Source organism: Uranotaenia lowii, chromosome 3 (genome assembly GCF_029784155.1).
Source record: "Uranotaenia lowii strain MFRU-FL chromosome 3, ASM2978415v1, whole genome shotgun sequence".
Classification (NCBI taxonomy): domain Eukaryota; kingdom Metazoa; phylum Arthropoda; class Insecta; order Diptera; family Culicidae; genus Uranotaenia; species Uranotaenia lowii.
The window spans coordinates 201,583,097-201,605,619 of NC_073693.1; the positions used below are offsets into that span (position 1 = coordinate 201,583,097).

Here is a 22,523-nt window from a genome sequence, read left to right on the forward strand (position 1 = left end):
GTTCAAATACCATAAATTTGGAGAGGAATGAATTTTATATTAAAAACGAAGCTCATTAATGAGCGATCAGCGTTATAATGCCCAACACTGTCTATTAGTTTATATACCATTGCACGTAGATTCAAAATACGTAACTAATACTAAGATATAAAATTTCGAATCAATTAAAAAATTGTTCCCCTTTTCTGTTAAACTTAAGTACAAATAAAGTACAGAGTTTTTTAAATTTTAAATAAATTTTAACAAGCTGAACAATTTTCGTTGGTATTTAAAAAAGTTTCGAAAATATAATTTAAATTTTAAATATCAGAAGTTTTGTACCAATATACATAACTCTGATAGTGGTGTGATTACAATATAATGTGATCATTTTACAAACTAGATTTCAATTATTTTGAGCTTCTGTTTTCCTGTTTGATATGATATTTCGGACTGAACATAAATGATGTTTTACTTTCTCATTATCATTTAAGTGTAAGCGAGTTATTCGAGTTCTTTCGTAAATTATGAGCATATCTCACTGACGCCTTCCAAACTTTTTAAAATTATACTAGTTTCCGCTTGAAGATTTTCAAAGCTCCCATTATAGGGGAGGCCACTTTTAATACCACTTGTATTAAGTAACTTAATAACAAATATTTATTGCATAACACGTGATTTCAAGGTACCAAAAATATGTAAAATGTTGTAAAAATTTAAGAATATAAAAGTTTCCCTTTTGCTTGATAAAGTCGTTTTTTTTTAAATGATGTAGAAGGAAAAACATTTAACTCTGAAAAAAGCTTCGCGGGCCACGAAAAGACAGACGCGGGCCACATTTGGCCCGCGGGCCATGGTTTGGCCACCCATGATTTAAACTAAAGTTGCCAGATTTTTTTTAGCACGTATCCGTGGCCGGACAAACCGGGCCATTTTTATTAAAAACTTGGCAAAATCCGGGCATTCGATTTCATTTAATTTCGATTTCGATGAAATAGCGATAAATTCGGGCAATATCCGAGCAAACTTTATCAAAACTCAGAAATTTCTCAACAAAAATCGAGAAAAAAATATGAGAAAACATTTTTTTTATCAAATAATATCGATTGACTTTAATCCGTATTTTAGGCTTCCAAAAAACCTTTCATGATTATTTTCATAAAACTTAGCCAAAAAACTTCGTCTTGAAGTGTTTGTTGCTTTTTTTTTTGTTTAATTTGCCAAATAAAGTGAAAATATCCGGGCAAAATCTGGGCCTGTTTCAATAAAATCCGGGCAACCGGGCCGGGCCGGACTGTTCTTAAACTTAGTATTAAATATCCGGCCAAACCCGGATAAAACCGGGCAATCTGGCAACCTTACTTCAAACCCTTTATTTCAATATGTTTGTTACATTTTGCAGTTTTTTTAAAAATAGTGCACACATTTTATAAATGAATTTTCACCTATTTTCAAATGCTAGCTTGAATCTCAGAAAAGAGAGCTGGATAAATGAAAGTATATGCATATTTGAATTCAGTGTGCTCAAACCAGTCAAAACAAGTTTTCAATTTTTTGCATCTCGAAAAATTTTAAATTTGTTGCCTTGTGCTATCAGAAAATGATTCTTTGTTCAAGACCGTAGCTTCGTATCTTATTAGGCAAAAAAGTGATAAGTTGTTTAACAGGGGTATGTTTTTCGCATTGATGAACAATAAATTCAATTGACATCACTGCTTGAGCCTAGCGAAGTATTGTATGAAAAGTAGTCATGCAATACCTCGCTTGGCACCCAGCAGTGATATCAATCGAATTTATTATTTGTCAATGCCAAAAGGCATACCCCTGTTCAACACCTATTAACTTTTTTGTCTAATAAGATACGAAGTAACGTTTTCGACAAAGTTGTTCAACGGAAAATTTTCTTTAGAGAATTTATAAATAGGCACAAAAATCACTAGCAAGCTCGGTTCTACAGAAGAAACAAAAGTTATGTAGATTTTTCAGTACAAAGTAGTTCATTTTCCTGTACAAACCTAAAAGTTCAAATTTACTCATGTAAACGATACTTTAAAATTCTGTAAAAAATCATGGATGAGTTTTTTTTACAAATATGAAGCTTTTTAGATACCAGAGTTTGATAAATTTAAATATGACCCCAAATCTCCTCAGTCTAATGTGGGTATTCTTCAAGTGCTTCTGTACACCTTGTAGCTTTTATTCAAAATTATGTAAAGTCAGTCCTAGGGGGTTTGCTTCATTTTTTTCAATATGCTTATTTTTTTTTTATTTACATAGTATTCCGTCTCACGACATTATCGACAAACATAATTCAATTTTTTTTTTCAATATGGTGTGTTTCCATAAAAATTGTTACAGTGCAAATTTGACCATCAAATCCTTCTCATTTAAGGGCTGTTTATGGGCCTTCAAATAAGAATATTTTTCGTGAAAATTTCACAGAAATTTAATTGTGCATTCAGATTTGGCCAGAAACATATCCTACTTAACAACATAAGATTTTGAGTCATTGCAATTTTATAAAACGAGCTGAAACGTTTTTAAATATGTACTTGAAATTATTACAAGCGGACCATCTACAGATGAGAAGATAACAATGAACGATCTGTTTTGCCGCCTTCTACATCTATGAAGATTATGTCATTTTATTTAATAATTTCCTCTTATCTCACTTGAGCGTAAATCAATTTTAACAAAATGAACATAACAATAAAGCCTAAAAATGCATGGAGCAACGCTGAAAATTTAAGATCGATCGACTTATATGTATGCAAAAGTGTTCCACTTTTGTTTTAAAATTAAAGTCTGCTTCATTTAATATTGGAACACAAACAATTGCGTGTAGTTCAGTCATTTATTAACGAATTCATAATTTGTTTTTCATACAAATGTAGCATTTTCTTTACTCTTTCATAAAAAAAATTAAAAAAATTATTCATTGCTGTTTCGAAGAAATTCTCGTACTTTTCCCGTAATACGGCACATTAGGCGGCGCACACCCTTTTCGTCCACCGTTTTGGCGATTTGATTCCACCAGTTCTTCATTTGAGTCATGTTCCTAACAAGTTTTCCCTTTGCCTTAAGCCTCCGCTTCGTGATTGCCCAGTATTTCTCTATCGGCCGGAACTGGGGGCAGTTTGGGGGGTTGAGGTCCTTCGGTATTACGCTGACCCCGTTCGTTGCGTACCATTCCATAACCGTTTTGCTGTAATGGCAGCTTGCGAGGTCCGGCCAAAACATTACTGGACGGTCGTCGGCACGAATAAACGGCAGAATCCGTTTCTGTAGGCACTCTTTTTTGTAGACTTCTGATGTCATTGTCTTGTCAGTGAGAAAGACTTTGGTTTTCTGTCCACAACTGCATATCCCCTGCCAAATCATGTACTTGCGGGCGAATTTATCCGCAAACACGAACTTAAATTTTGCAGGTACATCCCCCCGAGCCGTCGCCAAATAAAATTTTTGACCTGGGATTTGCCCAAAGTCCGCCTTCACGTAGGTCTCATCCTCCATCAGAATACATCCGTCGAACTTGGTCAGCACTTGGTCGTACAGCTTTCGAGCACGGATTCTGGCCACATTGTTCGGCTTCAGCGTCCGATTTGGCTGTTTGCTGGCTCGGAATGACCTTATTCCTTCCCGGAGACGAATTCGTCGCACCGTACTGTGAGCGGCCTGGAACTTATTGGCCAAATCGCGGTCTGAAAGATTGGGATTCCTCTTGACGGCCTTGATGACTTTCCCAAGCAGTTTCCGGTCGACAGTTCCACTCCGACGCTTCGAATGCGGCTTCCGAGCCGTCGTCAATGTTTCCTTGTACTGCTTTATAACACGCCATACGGTATTTCTGGGCATTTTAAGCTGTTTAGCTAGCTTCGATGCCGACAACAATGGATTTTCAAGAAAACTGTGCACAATTTGATCTCTCCGTTCGGCTTCCATGGCGGTTGTTTACAAAACGCTATCGTTTGGTGTTATGACATAAATACATGGTGAAAGGTAATGAATTTCCCGACACGTGGGTGAAAAAAGTTTCCAAATCCGTCCACTAGGAGCGCCACAATGAGCAAAAGAATTTGCTCCAATATTAAATGAAGCAGACTTTATGCGTTTTTACAAATAAATTGGTCAAAAAATCTCTTTTTATGAGAGAAGTTTCATTAAAACGGCTTATAACTTTTGTAAAATTTCATTTTTCACCATGAAACTTTCTCACCACATTAGACTGTTTCCCAAAATCAGTTTTACTGATTTTTTTCTCTAATCAATTTTCATGAAGATATGCTTGTTTTCACTTGGTAATAAAAGGTAAATAACACATAACCCAGATGTCTCCATTCAAATCTGTTTTGAATAAAATTTGAACTTCTGAGATTTTTTTTTTGAATTTTTGTATAAATTTATAAATTTATTTTGAAGTTTCAAAATTTTAAAGACTAAAAATTAAAGAAAAAAATTACATCAAATAAAGCCATTGATTTCAATCTCAGTTTGTATCATTGATTGATGCAGTCTAAATCTAAAATTCCAGAATGCATGGTTTGCTCCAATTCTACATTCCCACGCCCCGCCTCCACAATTATTATTTTAAGAGCTTTCCAAGTAACAGCTCCCACCTGCTGGGGGAAAGTCCAGTTTCAGCCTAAGAATCCATAAACTCATGTTATCTCATTAATTTCAGATTTGCTGATATGCTGATGTCCATGTCGCTACAACAGGACCCTGATGGTGGATATAGGTGAGTGTCGAGAATTTCAGCCTATCAAACTAATCAAAACAACAATTCCAACTCGAATACCTCATCGAGAAGCTTCCCGGCATTCATATGGAGATTGTGTGGAGCCCATTGTAAGATTTAGATTAACGGGTAGCGATTATGCAACCTCCATTTGAACTGGTAGCCCGAACCTGTCAAATCTAAATCCTATCCCGTGGATTTTCGGGTGCGGGTGAGGTTTCCTTTGGACAGAACACTCCGGGATCGTTTTTTTTCCTCCTGTCGGATTTTCGTTTCCAATCCGTGCCAAGATTTATTCGATCCCATCTGATCCCAGAGCCAAGAGAGCCCGGCCACAGCAGGGAGCCCAATTCAACCGCAATTTTAATCGTTTCTCGCGCTTTCTCGTTTCTCGGTTGCCAGAAATTGGTGTGGCGCTACGTTTCGATTTCTACGCGATATCAAAAAGTAGGTATTTAGTTAGAAGGTGGAAGGTGGTTGGCCGCTGAAGGAATCCCAGGGAGCTTTCATGCTTCGCGGGATCGAGCTTGAAATACGAAACCGTTTGTGGCCACGAAATGATAAATGTCTTATTGCCGGCTACCTGGTTTTAGCCTCTTTTTTCTAACCTGATTAGTTCTTGTGAGTCCTTCTCGGTCTTTTTTTCTAACCAGCCCATGTCGGTCCAAATGCCATTCACAAAGATATTAGCTAACGAGATTTAACCGACCGAACGGGGACGCCTTGAAAGTAGAAAGGAAATCAAAGGGAACTAAACTCGGAAACGTGTGAAAATCGTTTGATGTTTTAATTTGGAGCTGAATGAAAGTAATGGGGATGAATAACAATCGAATGAAAGGTAGAAATTTAGGCGCAAGCCTCAGAATCAGTGCATCGTTATAGGTGTGAGAATTATTATGAACGATCGAGATAAATTATAATGCAGTATCATTGCGAAGATGATCGATCTATCTATTGTAGTTTAGATATTAGCGTACATGATTCAACTGCTTTAAAAAGTATAAAGTGTATACAAAAAAATGTATCGTAGATAAGTGTGACTTTTAAATTCCACTCACAATGAAGAACGTGGGAAGTATTCTTGATAGATCGAACCAAAGATGAAAACAAAATGATTTTTTTTAAACATTAAAAAACGCCTTTAATTTCTCAAAAGTTTCCTTGTAGCAGAAATTGATAACTTTAAATGGATAAATAACTTTTTATGCATTTTGATTATCCTTTCACAGATAAACAACGACGATTAAACAAAATAACAGTTTAACAAAATTTTATAAATCGATTCAAACTATGAATAATCGTACAACAACAATAGCAAGATTTTCTTTGATTTTATGAATTTTCCTAACTCAATTCTTTGACATCTGCAAACAATTGCATCGCACTAAATTAATAACTTGTTCATAGAAGTTTCGATCCTACGATTAGCTGCACTTATGAAACACCTCAAATTCGAAAAAAAGAAACCCTCAGTTATTACTGTTTTCTAGAGGAAAAGGCTTGTTATTGATTGCTAGTTTGCCAAAAACCTTTCCAAAACTAACGTTTAATTTATATATCAGTGGAAAGCCGATAACTTGACCAACAAAACCCACTCAAAAAAAATATACGAAATCGGCCGAAGGTTATTTTGGATATTTTGTAGTATATCTCCTTTTTAAGTTGAAATATATATATTTGACTTCCCAAGTAACCAAAAGTCACATAGCAACTTAAACTTGTACATTGAAAGTTCACATTTGGCTGAATAAAAGGTACTCGAGAGAATTGAAAACCAATTTTCGTAAGTGCTCAATTTGTACTTCTGAACGAACATGATTATTCCATAGAAGTCTCATAGTACAAGTTTGTGCGTTTTAAGTGCCTTGTGTAGTTTGAATATCAATTTCAACTATCGAACTTTCTAATGAACTCCTAACGAACTTTTCGGTTCCATTTTGAACTTCTAGCGAACTTTTTAGTTCCATTCTGAACTCCTAATGGACTTTGAAGTCCTATTCTGAACTTCTATGTGAATCGAGCTTTTTTGAAAACTTTTCCATGAGTTTTTTACATTCGCCTGAAAACTTTTCAAAGATGTTCTTAATTATTGACAGCCTAATAATGACAAAATGGGGCCTAGGAAGAAAAAAATACGACTTTAACTAGGAACATTATTGATCGGGGATCATACTCATACATCATAATAATTAAAAGTATACTTTTTGCACCAATCGAACATAATAGCTTCAATTTTTTATTCACGTTTAGTTTTTAAATTTATTTAGTTTTTCATTTCTACACACCGAATCTCCTTGATTTGAAAATGGTCACAGTAGGAACAGAGCGGTACCTCCAGCACCTTGAGCAAAATGTCACTGGCTGCTACTAATAGTAATTTAATGCGACCGCACCACTAGCTCAAATCACCAATACTAATCGTTCCATTAGTTTTATTCCGCTAAGAGCAATAAAAAAAAATGTTTCCTTTCATTTTATTTATTCACATCCTTTTTGAAGAACTGCGATTGTAGTCTTCCATCAAAAATCTAAAATATACAAAATTTTAGTAAGCGGTACAAAAAAAAAATTAAACAAAAAAACATACTTCTTCAGGAGTTCGATTTGACTTTCCATTCATTTTTCGTTGATATTGATTCCTCAGTTCTTTATTGTCGAATTACTATAAACGAAACCTTGCTGACCATGCATAGAGAATCCGTTTTAGAAACTAGAATAAAACAAAAAAAAGTAAGGCGCACAAATCAAAAAAAGAAAGATAAACGAATCTTAAATATGTACTTACGTTTGATTTCGAATCGTGTGGGTCTGGTTTGGAAACATTGTTTGCATCATTTGATCGATGCAAATGTTTACATTTTTATATTCAGCCTACTTTAAAAAGGTGATTATCCTAAATGAACTTTTAATTGATGTTTTAAATAACATCAATTCAAGCTATGGTCATGGTACAGAGGTAACGTGTTCAGTTCACTCTACGAAGGTCCAGGTTCAAATCTTCAAGCATGTCAATTTTTCAAGTAAGTATGAAATTCATTTAGAGAATAAGTAGCAATAAGTCTACAACAGATTTGAGAGTTGATGGATTTCTAAGCATATAAAAAAGTGAATTCTATGTTTATATTTCTTTTTTCTGTTTTATTGAAGTTTCATACGAAGGCTGAATAGCCTTCTACTCAGCTTTGATAATAGAACATGCAAGTGTGGATAAGAACTTAAATTTTCAGCTGAATAGAATTCTATACAGCCCTCGAGTTGGGCTGAGTAAGCTTTAAAGAGACTGTTTTATGGAACTTTTGGTTACTTGGGTTGTTCCACAAAACTGTGTGTTGTAACAATTTGAACAACTTTCTCAAATATATCAAGGTTGTAAATTGAACACTAAAGAGGATATTAAATAAAATCTCAGAATTACTTGTATTATTTTTAAAATGCTCGTAACTTATATGATTTTTATGCGATCTTGATAGTGTCTTCAACAAAGTTTGTTAACATAATAAGATCTACAACTTTTGTGCAGACATCTAGTCTCTAGACTAATTTTTTCAAGAAATTTTTTTTATTTCCCTTTCGGGTGAAAAAAATCACTGTTTTCTTTCAAGAATTTGATAAATCATCAAAAAATATGAAAATGTTGTGAAGACATCAAATGACTATCGTTTACCGTTTGTCCGCAAATGATTTTGATCGCTTTTTAGGTGCATTTACCCCTTTGTGCGGCATCCGGAACACAAGGTTGCGAAATTTCATGAGATTGATATTTTCTTGAGTGAGATTTTCTCCTTTTGAATTTCAGTGTGATGTTAATAGATCTGATCTGATATTCAATCGATTCGTCAATCAGTTTGGACGCGTTTTTAACCCGCTCCCGGCCCGCGCGTAATAATTAATTAATTGTTTTTTTTTTTTTTTTTTGCTTCTAGTACTTTTCGCAAGTTAGCGCTTTTTTCTTTCTGTGCCGGTGTTATAATAACAATAATATATATAAAAAAATGAGTAAAGTTTGCGAAGTGTGTGAAGCTGATTCTTCCGCTGAAGTGCTGTGGTCATGTGTCGGGTGCACCCGGTCATTTCACCCCTCCTGTGTGGGGGTATCGTCCCTGCGTGGCTCACTCCGTATCAAGAAATTTGACAAAAAAACGGTGGATCCATCCTCGTTTTTACTTCCATGCTGTGAGTCATGCCAGTCGCTGGTATCCACAACGTTTGATTTTAATGCGCTTGCTGAGCAACAGAAGCTGCTAACGAAGCAAATAAATGAAAACACCGAGGTGATGCACCGACTTGCGCAGAAAGGTGAAAGACCGAGCGATATCCAGCAAATTTTGGAGAGCATAGAAACTTTGCTTAACGATCTTAAGGAACAGATGGCCTCCATAAATTCATCCTCTTCAAATTTAAAAAAATACATTAATCAATCGCTGACCATAATTAACAATGACATTTGTCAGCTTAATCAGCGAAGCATCGAATCAGCAGCCATTTGTACGATGCATAACAATCCATTGCTTGAAATCGACATTATAGGTGAACTAAAAATATTGTCATCGAATGTTGATGAGCTTAAATCGAAGATTGTTCAGGCTCCCACTTTGCCTGATTCACTGCCAAGCTTAGAGTTTGAATTGGATTTAGTAAATGCTGATAATTCAGGATGGCGACTATTAGGAACCACTAAAATTTGGAAAGCTGACTGGAGTGAATATGATGAGCGAAAAAAGCGTCGCTTACTTCAGCAAAAAATGGCAGATGCCGCAAATATAAGAAAAAAAACAAAGAAAAAGGGAATACAACTCGAACAGTCATAATAAAAATAACCACAACTACAATAAAAATCGGTACCACAATCCCAACCTCAACTTTAACTGCAATAACAACAAAAACAACAACAACAACAACAACAACAACATTAACAACAACAGCAACAGAAACAACAACAACAACAATTACATTCAAATACCTACTGACCGTGAGCTTCTTGCTGCAGCGAAGGTTCAATTCTCCAGACCTCCACCCAGTCATCGACCAATTCACTTTCAAAGGGGTGAAATTCTTAATCCGTACCCAACAAGTGCTGCATCAACAGTTTCAACACCTATCGCTCCGCGCCCGTTTAATTTGTCACCGTCTGGAACTATTTCGGCCCCAGTATGCAGTTCATCTTTTGTCCCAGGGCACGAACCCGTGGCTGTGCAAACGTCATCGACTGCTCCATGTCAGGCTTGTACATGCAGACATTCGTGTTTTGCCAGAAATTGACAGACCCCTTGGAGGACAACAATCATCTTGAAGAATCGACGACTCTCCATCAAGGAGAGGTAACTAACTTTAAAGAGACAATAATTTATTGTCAAAATTTTAATCGAATGCGGAGTGCAAGAAAAATTCATGAAATTTTAAAAAAAGTTAATGGCTGCTCGTATGACATTATTTTAGCTACAGAAACAAATTGGTCTGAAGATATAAAGAGCGAAGAAGTTTTTGGAAGTCGATTCAATGTTTTTCGAAGTGACCGCGATTTCGAATCAACTGACAAAGAATCTGGTGGTGGTGTACTTATCGCAGTTGAAGGCACTCTTTCCTCTGAACAGCTTCCTAGCAGTAAATGCGCCGAGTATGAAGATGTCTGGGTTAAAATTACGATTCATGAAGAAATACATATTTTTGTATCTGTGTATTTCCCTCCAGATATGGCTAAAAAAGACTCATATGAAAAGTTTTTCCGGACTGCTGAAACCATAATTGAATCATTGAAACCTGAGACTAAAATACATATTTATGGTGATTTTAACCAGAATTCCATTGATTTTATTGAAGATGTTGAAAACTCATCGATATTGCAACCGGTTATAGGTGAGAACGTAACATTACATTTTATTTTTGATAAAATAAGTGAACTAGGATTTCATCAAATTAATCATGTTCGCAACCAGCAAAACCGCTTTTTAGACCTATTGTTCACCAACTGCACGGAAGATTTTTGTATTGAAGAAGCTGCAGATCCATTATGGAAAAACGAAAAATTTCATACTGCCATAGAGTATTCACTTTTTACTGATCTATATAGACAGCGCCCTAGTGGTGCCGATTTTGAACTCGTATACGATTTTAAAAACCTGAATTATTCTGATTTTGATATGCGTTTCAATGATATTAATTGGCAAAATCTTTTGAAAGATGAATCAGATATGAATGTAGCTGCTGGTTTATTTAGTAGTAATCTATATACAATTATTGACGAACTCGTGCCTAAGAGAAAGAAAAGAATACTGACAAGCTATAAACATCCAGCATGGTACACACGTGATATAAAACAACTCAAAAATAAAAAGCAAAAAGCACATAAAGCCTATAAGAAAAATAAGAATTCGCACAATCTGAACGCATACAAAGAAATTTGCAGAGTACTTGATGTAGAAATATCGCTAGCTTATAACAGTTACAACGCAAGAGTAGAGAGCAATATTAAATCCGATCCTAAAACCTTCTTTAGCTATGCAAATGAAAAAATGAAAACATCTAATTTTCCATCACGTATGCAGTTTGAAGACTTTGATGGATCTGACAGTGAGGAGATTTGTAACCAGTTTGCTCGTTTTTTTCAAAATATTTACAAAAAATCTAATGCTTCTCCAGACTTAAATTATTTTTCTTATCTTCCTGAACGAGTAAATGACGTTAGTGTTGAAAATATTACTGTGCAAGAAATTTTAAGTTCCCTCAATAGTCTTGATGACAAAAAAGGTCCAGGTCCTGATCAAATACCTCCACTATTACTTAAAAAATTTGCTACTTCATTTGTTAATCCACTATTTTGGCTGTTCAATTTATCTCTTAAATCAGGAGTCTTTCCGATAGCCTGAAAAAAGTCATTTTTAATCCCAATATTTAAATCTGGTAAACGATCAGACATAAACAATTATCGAGGCATTGCTATTATCTCATGTATCCCAAAGATGTTTGAGGCGATTGTGAATCAAAAGATGTTCAATCAAGTAAATAATCGCATCTCCAATAACCAACATGGCTTTTTCAAAGGTAGATCAACATCTACCAACCTATTAGAATTTGTGAACTTCTCGCTTGGAGCTATGGACAGATGTAATTTTGTTGAAACTTTATATACAGATTTTAGTAAGGCGTTTGATAGAGTTGACATTTCATTGCTACTTTTTAAACTAAAACGTATAGGATTATCAACTTCACTTTTAAAATGGATCGAGTCATATTTGTCGGATCGAACGCAGGTAGTCCGTTTTAAAGGAAAAATCTCGACAGAAATACAGGTCTCTTCTGGTGTTCCACAAGGATCTCACTTGGGCCCCTTGTTATTTATAATTTTTGTAGACGATGTCAATTTAGTATTAAATAGCGTCAAAGTACTCATTTATGCCGACGATATGAAACTGTACATGGAGATACGTAACAGAATGGATTTACAGCATTTTCAGGATGATATTGATATTTTTTACACTTGGTGTGCAAAAAGTCTGCTAGATCTCAATATTAAAAAGTGCAACATTATATCTTAGTCTAGAAAACTGAACCATCATGATTTTAATTTTACTTTAGGGCAGCAGCAGATTGAAAGATGTAACAAAATTAGGGACCTAGGTGTAATACTGGACACCAAACTAACTTTTATTGAACATTTTAACACGATTATTAATAAAGCTTTCAGTATGTTAGGGTTTATCAAAAGATTCTGTTATCACTTTAAGGACCCTTATACAATAAAAACACTTTTCATATCGTATGTAAGATCTATACCCGTATCAGCCCACTCATGTTACAAGAATAGAATCGGTTCAAAAACAATTTCTACTGTTTGCACTAAGAAAGCTGGGCTGGAGTTCCACTTTGATTCTTCCATCATATGAAGCACGATGCATGTTAATCAATATTGAAACGCTTGAAAAACGAAGAGACGTTGCTATGATTTCCTTTGTTAACGATATTATCTCCCAACGTGTAAAATCAGAATACTTGTTAGAAAACTTGAACTTTTACACACCCTCACGCATACTAAGAACCAGAAACTTATTTCAAGCTGAGTCTCAACGAACCATGTACGCCAGCAACAAACCTGTAAACCAAATGATGAAAACTTATAATCAATATTGTGTACATATTGACATAACCATGTCCAGAGCTGCAATAAGAAAAGTGTTAAACAGAAGACATTTACAAAATAGTGGTTAAGACAATTTTTGTATGAGCAAATTGTAAACGTAGTCTACAACTGATTGACGAAATAAATAAACATAAACATTACTTTTCAATCTCATCGTAAGCATCACAAACAAAAACTGCCTTGAATGTTGACGTTTTCTCAGCCTCAGCCTGAAAGACTGTACAATATTTTCCTAGAGATTGAGCATATTCTATGTTCAACTCATGACAGTAAATTCCTGCACCTGCACGGCCGTTTGATAATGAACCGTCAGTATAGAATACAATATAAGAGGACATTTGGTCCTCTACGAAACCTGATAACCATTCTTGAGGAGAAGGAAATTTGACTTTAAACCCCATGTAGGGAAAACTACTCGAGAGTGTTAAATCGTTTGGCGCTAGATTAAACTTGTTTAATCTAACTAATTCAGGCCACACATTTGTATGACTCGATGATCTTTCGATATTTCCTGACAGCCAGAGACCAACTGCCTGTAGACGAAAAGCACATGAGAAGGCTTCCTGTTTTAGGAACAAATGTAGAGGTTTGATAGAAAACAGAGCCTCTAGTGCTGCAGTAGGAGTTGTAGTGAACGATCCGGACATCCCCAAAAGACACATTCTTTGAAGGTGATTTAGTTTAGTCCGAACTGTTGCAACTTCTCCTTTCTGCCACCACACTAGACACCCATAGGCCAGAATTGGTCTTACTATTGTGGAGTAAATCCAGTGAATATGTTTGGGTTTGAGTCCCCAGTTTTTTCCGATTGCACGTCGGCATTGTCCGAAGGCCATGCATGCTTTTTTGATTCTGAATTCGATGTGATCAGACCAGTTTAATTTGGAGTCAAGAATGACACCCAAATATTTAACTTGATTAGACACGGTGATTCATAAAACAGCAGAGGGCGCACCCCACGGGTGATACGTTTTTTAGTAAATAAAACAATATTAGTTTTTAGAGGATTAACTGAAAGTTCTACATGAGAACACCATCGTTCAACAGAGCGCAGAGCTTGTTGCATTATATCAAATAATGTGCTTATGCACAAACCTCTTACCAGCAGAAGATAATCATCTGCAAATCCATAGGTTGGTATTCCACGGTCATTGAGTTTTCTCAACAAACCGTCTGCAACTAGGTTCCACAAAAGAGGTGATAGTACACCTCCCTGTGGGCAACCACGTGTGCTAACTTTTGTTATTGAAGCCTGTCTTAAAGACGAATGAAGATTCCTGTTACTTAGCATTGCGCTAATCCAGTTAGTTATAACACTAGGCACTCCATGAAGTAGTGCCGCATCCATTATTGATGTAAACAAGACATTATCAAATGCTCCTTCTATGTCTAGAAATGCTCCTAGACACGATTCTTTCTGTGAAAAACTATTTTCAATATTATGTACTACGTTGTGCAGAAGAGTTAATGTTGATTTTCCTGTTTGGTATGCATGTTATGTCGCATTAAGCGGATGTTGGACAAGGACAAGGCATTCTTGCCTGATATGATGATCAATTAAACGTTCAAGTGCTTTTAATAGAAATGAACTTAGACTAATAGGACGAAAGCTTTTGGCTTCGTCGTATGATGATCGTCCCCCTTTAGGGATGAATTTCACGGCTATCTGCCGCCAAAGTTTAGGAATATATCCATGAGCAAAACTGCTTATCATTATTTTTCTTAATATGTGTTTGAAATGATCGAAACCTTTTTGAAGTAAAACTGGAAATAAACCGTCACTTCCAGGAGATTTGTATTGAGCAAAACCATCGATTGCCCATTTGATCGATTCTGTAGTAACTATTTTCCGATCAAAATGCAAGGAATCTAGACTTCCAGAAAAGAACTCAGGCTCTATCGATGAATCTTGATCAACACATCCTGGAAAGTGAGTATTGAATAGACAACTTAATGATTCTTCGTCGTTTGACGTATAATCACCACGAGGGTTTTTAAGGTATGAAACCTGATAATCTTTTGATTTGGCTAAAACTTTATTTAACCTACTTGCTTCGTGCAAGCTTGAAATGTTTGTGCAGTAGCTCTGCCAACTTGAGCGTTCGGCAGCTCTTGTTGCTTTCCGGTAAGCTCTGCGAGCCAACTTGAAAGCATCAAAACCTTCCGTGCGCCTTCGGTTCCAAGAGCGTCTGCAGTTTTTTCGTAATTTACTGAGATTTGAGTTCCACCATGGTGTACTGTTTCTGTTGAATTTCAACGTTCGTAAGGGACACGCTTCTTCATAAGAATTCAAAATAATTTCGGTGGTTTTTGCAACCACTTCATCCAACTCAGAAGGAGTAGTAATTTCAGGTGTATATCCATGAAATTTAGTAGCAAGATGCTCCAAATATAGGTCCCAATTAGTTGTTCTTGGATTTCTGAATGTAATTGTTTCTAAAAACTCACCTGAGTGTTCAAAATAGATAAACCTGTGGTCAGAAATCGATTCTTCGTTAGGCACATGCCAATTTGAAATTTCCTGAGAAATTGTTCTAGAACAAAGTGTGATGTCAATCACCTCTTCTCTGTCACACCTAACAAAAGTTGGTTTATTTCCTACAATGTGACTTTTCTGAGCAGTGTCCGTTTTACCCGACCATTTTTAAAAGTGTAATTTGCAAGCATATTTTAGATAATTATAGCTTTGATGATTTATGATGCAGGGAATTTATGAATTCCGATAGTTAATACGATAGCCAACAATCTAAACTGCTCATCTGCACGAAAACTTGGATGAAAAAAGCGATATCTGATTTTGTATCGCGATTCTACCGTAGGGTGTCCGTCTTACCCAATTTTCCCCTGCGTTTTTCTACTGTGATAAGTCTCACATCGTGTTCGGAAGATTGAAGACATGCAGTTTATGAAATTATATTGCCCACAGTAATGAACTTTGAAATCTGTTAAAAACGTGGACGCAAAATATTTGCATTTTCCTCATGAACAAAGAAACGTAACTATCGAAATTACACAGCTAAAAACTCTTTATGAAAAACACAATGACTTTATTTGCTTGCCAGAAAATTATTTCAAATTTCTTAGGCATCACAGCAAAATATAAATTATCAAAATCTGAATAGTTATTTGTTTATTATTAATATACATAAACTAATTTTGAGTTACAATTCTCACGCAGCTTTGTATAGTTTTAATATTATTGAAGAAAATAATTCAAAAATTAATAATTTGATTAAGAAACAGATTTGATACATATGACAATAAAAAAATTTATAACCAACGAATAAACCATTTCAATGATAACGTCTGGCATCCCAGCATTCGCAATCCGCTGGAATCGATAACATGTGAAAAGCATCTATCCAAACGGTCAAACTCATTTATTTTTCTTAAAAAAAACTTTCCATGGTATGTTTGCATAACAATGAATATTTTTGTATATAATGAAAGCCGCTTTTTACTGGCTCATAAATCTTTTTCAGATGTTATCTCGAATGGCGTGATGTCTGATATTTCCTGAAGGAAAATTTTTGAAGTAGAGAAGAAGGCTGTGGCACGAAAAAGTAGGATAGCATAGCATAGCATAGGATGACTACACACATCTTGCATTGGCTGATACACGAGACACAACTGATAATCAAGAGCAACGCAAGTTGCCAAAATGAGTATCTGGATTCAATATTCATTCCAAGTGCTGCTCTTGAAGATCAGTGTGGTACCATGATGCACACCGTGACAAGTCAATGTGATCATAGAAAGGATTATCTGAAACAGCAAAAATAACTCTTTAGGTGCAGAGAACTCATACGACCCATAAAGCTGTTTCAGAAAGGAATGGGAAGGGATGTTTAAGTGGAAAATCCTGCATGGCAAATAGGATTGACGAAATATGTAAAAATATAATTAAAATAAAATGAAACAATCTCACCAAAGTCCATTAATAGGCGATGCGGGAAGGAGGCAGCATAGGTTGATTTATATTTGATGGTCCTGGTGTACTAATTGTGATGCACCTTCCAGTCACTGTTGCTTTGGCTGTGGCACCAAAAAGTAGGATATGCATAATATCAACCTATCTAGAGTTCGATAAATTCACTTATTCTTTTCAGCGCGTTTTTAAAAGGTTTATAGAATTCTTGGTGGAAAAAGAGAACGACTGAAATAATAATGTTTCATAGACCAACTATTTATGTTTTCAGTTTATGGTAATTGACAAACCTTTTTTTTCGGTAAGGAGCCAAATGCATCAATAATTAATTCTTTTTTAATTATTATATTGCTGATTTAGACTGTAAAGGGATCATTTGCCAGGTCTCTTAACGACAATATTTCTATTAAAATTGTTTGAGCTTCTTGACAACTCATGTTTAGTTCTGAAAGAGCAGTAGTTATTTTGAAACAAATGACACTTCATGACGGAACGACTTCAATCATTTACTAATTTATAGAAAATGTATCAATTGATTTCAAAAAGAAGCGTTTTCAATTCTATATGTAAGAATAAGGTATTTGAATCAAATAAAGAATAGTATAACACGAATTTATCGTCGTTAGTACAATTTTGCAAAAGTGACTCTTTTTTATGTCAACAGCTAAATACGAAAAAATATTCTGTAATATGTGAGTTTGGATAAAATTTTCTTTCTTAGCCCTTGAAAAATTAAATAGAACATCGTATTCATTTTTTCCTGTGATAAACTTTATGTTTAGATGAGCAAGCAATTTGTTTGTTAATTTAATTTTAATACAAAAGCATAAAAATCGAAATATGGCTTTAAAATCCATCTGCTTTTTGGGTTTATTTTTCTTAAAGTCTTAATCGAGACAAATATTTCACCCGAAAACTGCAACACGATTTAACTTAAAACAAAAAACTTATTGTAGTTCAAAGATTACATTTTGACCGTAAATTGTCGCCTAACACGTAATGAGTACATTTTACGCATTGCGTTTAAGAGGACAATTTGCGGCCGAAATACATTCTTTGAATTACAATAACTTTTTTGTTTATAGTCCAATTGTGCTGCAGTCTTAGGGTGAAATATTTGTCTCGATTAAGACTATGAAAAAATATTGATAAAAAGCCATCAGTGCATGAAGAAGAAAGTTATTAATAAAAAACCACCAGTTTTTGGCTTTTCTCGAGCAAAATACCTTAATACCCCATTAACACTTGAGACTCAAGCAACCCCTTTCCGTGTCAGATCTTACTAAAATTTGGCATGTGACTTTCTGGTAAGTTAATGATCAATTTTAGATTAGAGCAATAGAGATTTTGCATGTTTTATTCATCCTATACTAAGATCAGAACAGTGCGATTCATTAAAAGAAGAGCTATTCAAAAATGCAAATATAACTGTTTAAGTAAAATAACAATAGGGGAGAGATTTCTTCTGAATGAATCGTGATCTTTGGTTATCATGAAGTTACTAATATCTGTCTAATAACTAATGTATATCTAGTAGTAATCTGATAAAAAGTACTAAAAATACTAAGTTTATCTAAAAACCATAAAATTGTGCCTTTAAGTATGCAATGACTATTAGGTAGTAGAATTTTTTTTAGAATTCTCTTGGTCAGATACTTTCAAACTGTGAAATGAGAACTAATATGGTAAAAAAAGTCAACGGACCTTTTATCTTCGGATTTTGCTAGATTTTTGCCAAGGGTCAGGGCATCCTGAATAAAGAATCAAGTCTCCTGAAACTCATAAAAACTCCCAATTTTTATAATCTCACGAAAATGCTTCTCGTTCATCTACGAGTTTATGTATCGTTCCAACTTTGGAAGCTTATAAACTTGAAATTACAAGCTGTCAGAAAATGCAAAAGACGGCGAGTTGCCAAAAAGATACGGTGAAAATGAGAAAAGGGGATCAAGTATCCCCATTCTCCCCACTTCTTCAATTTTCAACCGATTTTGACAAATAACAACTTGATATTTTTCGATAGCAAATTTATTTACCTTCCACTAAGAAAGATATTTCAAATTAGTGCTATGCGGTTCGAGTTATTTGAATATAAGTACAAGAACTTTTTTTTATTTTTTTCATATTTTTTTTTGGAAACATAACTCAAAAACTGTTCTACTAAGATTTTTTTAAATTTAATTACCGGATTCAGCTCCCGACTTAACATTGAAAATTTGGGTCAGTTAATGATGTTCACGATTTTTTTTTAAATTTAGTAAACTAGTGTAATTGATGTTTCATGCGGTATGGCCTTGAAGGCATCACAAATCTTTGAAAACTATAAAGTTTTCATTAGATTTTCCATTGAAAACAAAGTTTGTAGACTACAAATCGCATGTTTTTAGAACACTAAGAATAACTGAGGAAACCAATATTTTTCTAACAACATCAACCTTAAAACTTTTTATGCAAAAACAATCTGATTTTCTATAATTAATTGATATTTTTTTAGATGCCATTAAAGTTGAAAAGTGTTGCATGCTACCCCAGTTATGGTATGGCACTTAATTATTTGAGAGTGAAAATAGACAAAAAAAAAACTGTTAACCAAGATCTGCAACCATTAAGGTCAACTATAAACATTACTCATCGTGCCATTGAGTAGGAGACAAATGGGACCAACGCCGATAGGAACAGTATCTCCGAGTGCTTCCGGCGGATTGACAAGTCACGTGTCCATTATGAATGATCGTAGGCAGTGCAAGTGGTGGCTTCTTACAGCTACCAAGAGCCAGGACCACCAGATCTCCGCCATCAGGTACAAATCTTTACCTGTCAACAGCTGAAATGACGACACGCGAACGAAAGTCTGTCTAGTGTTAGAGCATACTTCCACGAACGTGTTGTTAGGAACGTGGCAACCCCCAGGTCATACCGTAAACAACAAATCACACAAACCAGAGCGACGAGTGGCCCTTGCACGTGTTTCGAATGGACCTCAGCCCCAGACCTTAGAAATGCAACCAATCTTCTTCCTTTCGTTCGAGGATTGAATCAGATGAACTGCCCCCACACACGATAGAACTACAGGAAAAAAGCATCGGTCATGGCTTCACCATGGATGGCGCATCGAGAAAGCGGAACAGAGAGGCAAATCGTGATTCCGCCGCGGTTGATGGATCTATTATGTGCTCCAGGGTGAGGGATCGAAGATGGACGAACGAATCCAAGAGTGATTGGCTTACATGCAAACGATTTGTTTACGAGTCAATGTTCGATGTATGATACTTACCTACGCAAGCAATCGTCTGTCGATTGAGACGTTAGATCCAAACGGATGATGGGAGCAGCAACAGTTTAGACGATCATTAGCATTACTTTCTGGATGGGTTGGATGTTTTTGATTTGATTAGATTTGAAGAGATCTCTATTTGAACTTTAGAGCCGCACCTGACTGAGGTAGGCTTGATTTTGCTTGGTCACAATAAAACGATAAAGCTATTTTATAAATATTGGATTCATGAAATTGAGATCACGATACGATAACGATACGATAACGATACGATAACGATACGATAACGATACGATAACGATACGATAACGATACGATAACGATACGATAACGATACGATAACGATACGATAACGATACGATAACGATACGATAACGATACGATAACGATACGATAACGATACGATAACGATACGATAACGATACGATAACGATACGATAACGATACGATAACGATACGATAACGATACGATAACGATACGATAACGATACGATAACGATACGATAACGATACGATAACGATACGATAACGATACGATAACGATACGATAACGATACGATAACGATACGATAACGATACGATAACGATACGATAACGATACGATAACGATACGATAACGATACGATAACGATACGATAACGATACGATAACGATACGATAACGATACGATAACGATACGATAACGATACGATAACGATACGATAACGATACGATAACGATACGATAACGATACGATAACGATACGATAACGATACGATAACGATACGATAACGATACGATAACGATACGATAACGATACGATAACGATACGATAACGATACGATAACGATACGATAACGATACGATAACGATACGATAACGATACGATAACGATACGATAACGATACGATAACGATACGATCGTTACGACTACACTTTAAGCGGAAGCTCACTCGAAAGGGTAACCTCCATAAAAGATCTTGGGGTTACTTTTGATCAAAAGCTCACTTTTGCCCAGCATGTCGCGACGACTACAGCCAAAGGTTCGCTTTGCTCGGTTTTCTTCGTCGGAATACGTCAAGTTTTGAAGACCCGTATGCATTGAAAACTTTATTCTGCTCGTTAGTACGCAGCGTCTTAGAATATGCTGTTCCTGTTTGGGCACCCTACCACTCCGTTCACAGCGACAGGATTGAAAGAATCCAGAAAAAATTTTTGCGGTACGCATTACGCCGTCTGCCCTGGCAAGATCCCGTACGGCTACCTCCTTACTCTGAGAGGTGTGGCCTACTATCAATGACGCCTTTGAGTCAAAGAAGAAACTATCTTCAACGAATGTTCATCTACGATATTTTGACCAACGCTGTTGACTGTCCTCAACTGCTCCAGAGTTTAAACCTCTACGCCCCAGCTCGACAACTACTCAGTCAGTTGATTTTTTGGTTGCCAAGAAGCAGAACAGTATTTGGACAAAATCACCCCTTAAACCGATGTTGTCAAGCTTTTAATGTTGTCTCGCACTTATTTGACTTTCATATATCTAAATCTACGTTTAAAAGTGCAATCCGTGATGTAAACTAGTTTTTAACTAATTTTTAATAGTTTTGTAATCTTATTCATAAGCTAGTTTTAATATTAAGTCTGTATGACAGTAGTCAAAGACTCCAAATAAATAATAAGATAACGATACGATAACGATACGATAACGATACGATAACGATACGATAACGATAACGATACGTACTGTCAACCGGGGAAACATGCAACACTTTTCAACTTCAATGGCTTTTAAAGAAAATATATCAAAAACTAGCTTAAGATGTGAAAAGCTATGTCATCATCATTTTGTTATAGTTTATGATAACTCGATTACCAAATATTGAAATAAAAATTGAATTAATGATGTTGTTTACACAGGTTGCTCTAACCAATGTTGCATGACTCCCCGTTTGACAGTAAATGATCATTGTATTAACTAACATCCTTTCCACGATCAACTTGACGTTTCCATTTCCTTCATTTCGGAGTGATTCATGTTTTTTATTGTCATTCATCGAATAGAAATACATATCTTCGCTGTAGGTTATCGAGAGATGTCACATTTTGGTTCATCATCTACCGGAAACGACAAATCAGTTTGGCACATAACTTTCAGCAAGAACCGATTCCAGCGTGGACAGCGATCGTCAAAACATGACAATGGTCGAAGAAATTAATTGTTGCATGTTTTTCTACGCACGAATTTGCATAACCGGGATTCGTTTCGAAGGACGGAAATGTGGACCCTGTGTTAAATTTTTAATTTTTTTTTTCATTTAATAACTTGGAATGAAATTTTCGTTTTTCAAATATGGTTTTTGAGACATTAATGCATTGTTTTATGTCGTGAGACATTGATTTTTTATACTTTGTACTTCTTTGTAAAAATGTTAAACACTCAATCTACCTTAAGCAACCCTCAGATAAACGAAGACCTCAACTTGCTTCTGAG

The 22,523-nt window shown here is 35.5% G+C and overlaps 1 protein-coding gene and 1 long non-coding RNA gene across 2 annotated transcripts in view; one reads left to right on the top strand and one right to left on the bottom strand.

The window, feature by feature from the left end:
• LOC129758233 (serine proteinase stubble) overlaps positions 1-22,523 on the top strand; it is a 617,997-nt gene that overhangs the window by 349,170 nt on the left and 246,304 nt on the right. Inside the window, exon 7 of the mRNA XM_055755703.1 lies at positions 4,661-4,717. Coding sequence (XP_055611678.1) covers positions 4,705-4,717 — 13 coding nt within the window. The 5' untranslated portion in view covers positions 4,661-4,704. The remainder of the gene's footprint in view (positions 1-4,660; positions 4,718-22,523) is intronic.
• LOC129758239 (uncharacterized) lies at positions 7,034-7,567 on the bottom strand. Its single transcript, XR_008739923.1, has 3 exons — positions 7,503-7,567; positions 7,305-7,427; positions 7,034-7,245 (listed from the first exon to the last, which is right to left on the bottom strand). It is a non-coding gene; the product is annotated as an uncharacterized LOC129758239 (long non-coding RNA).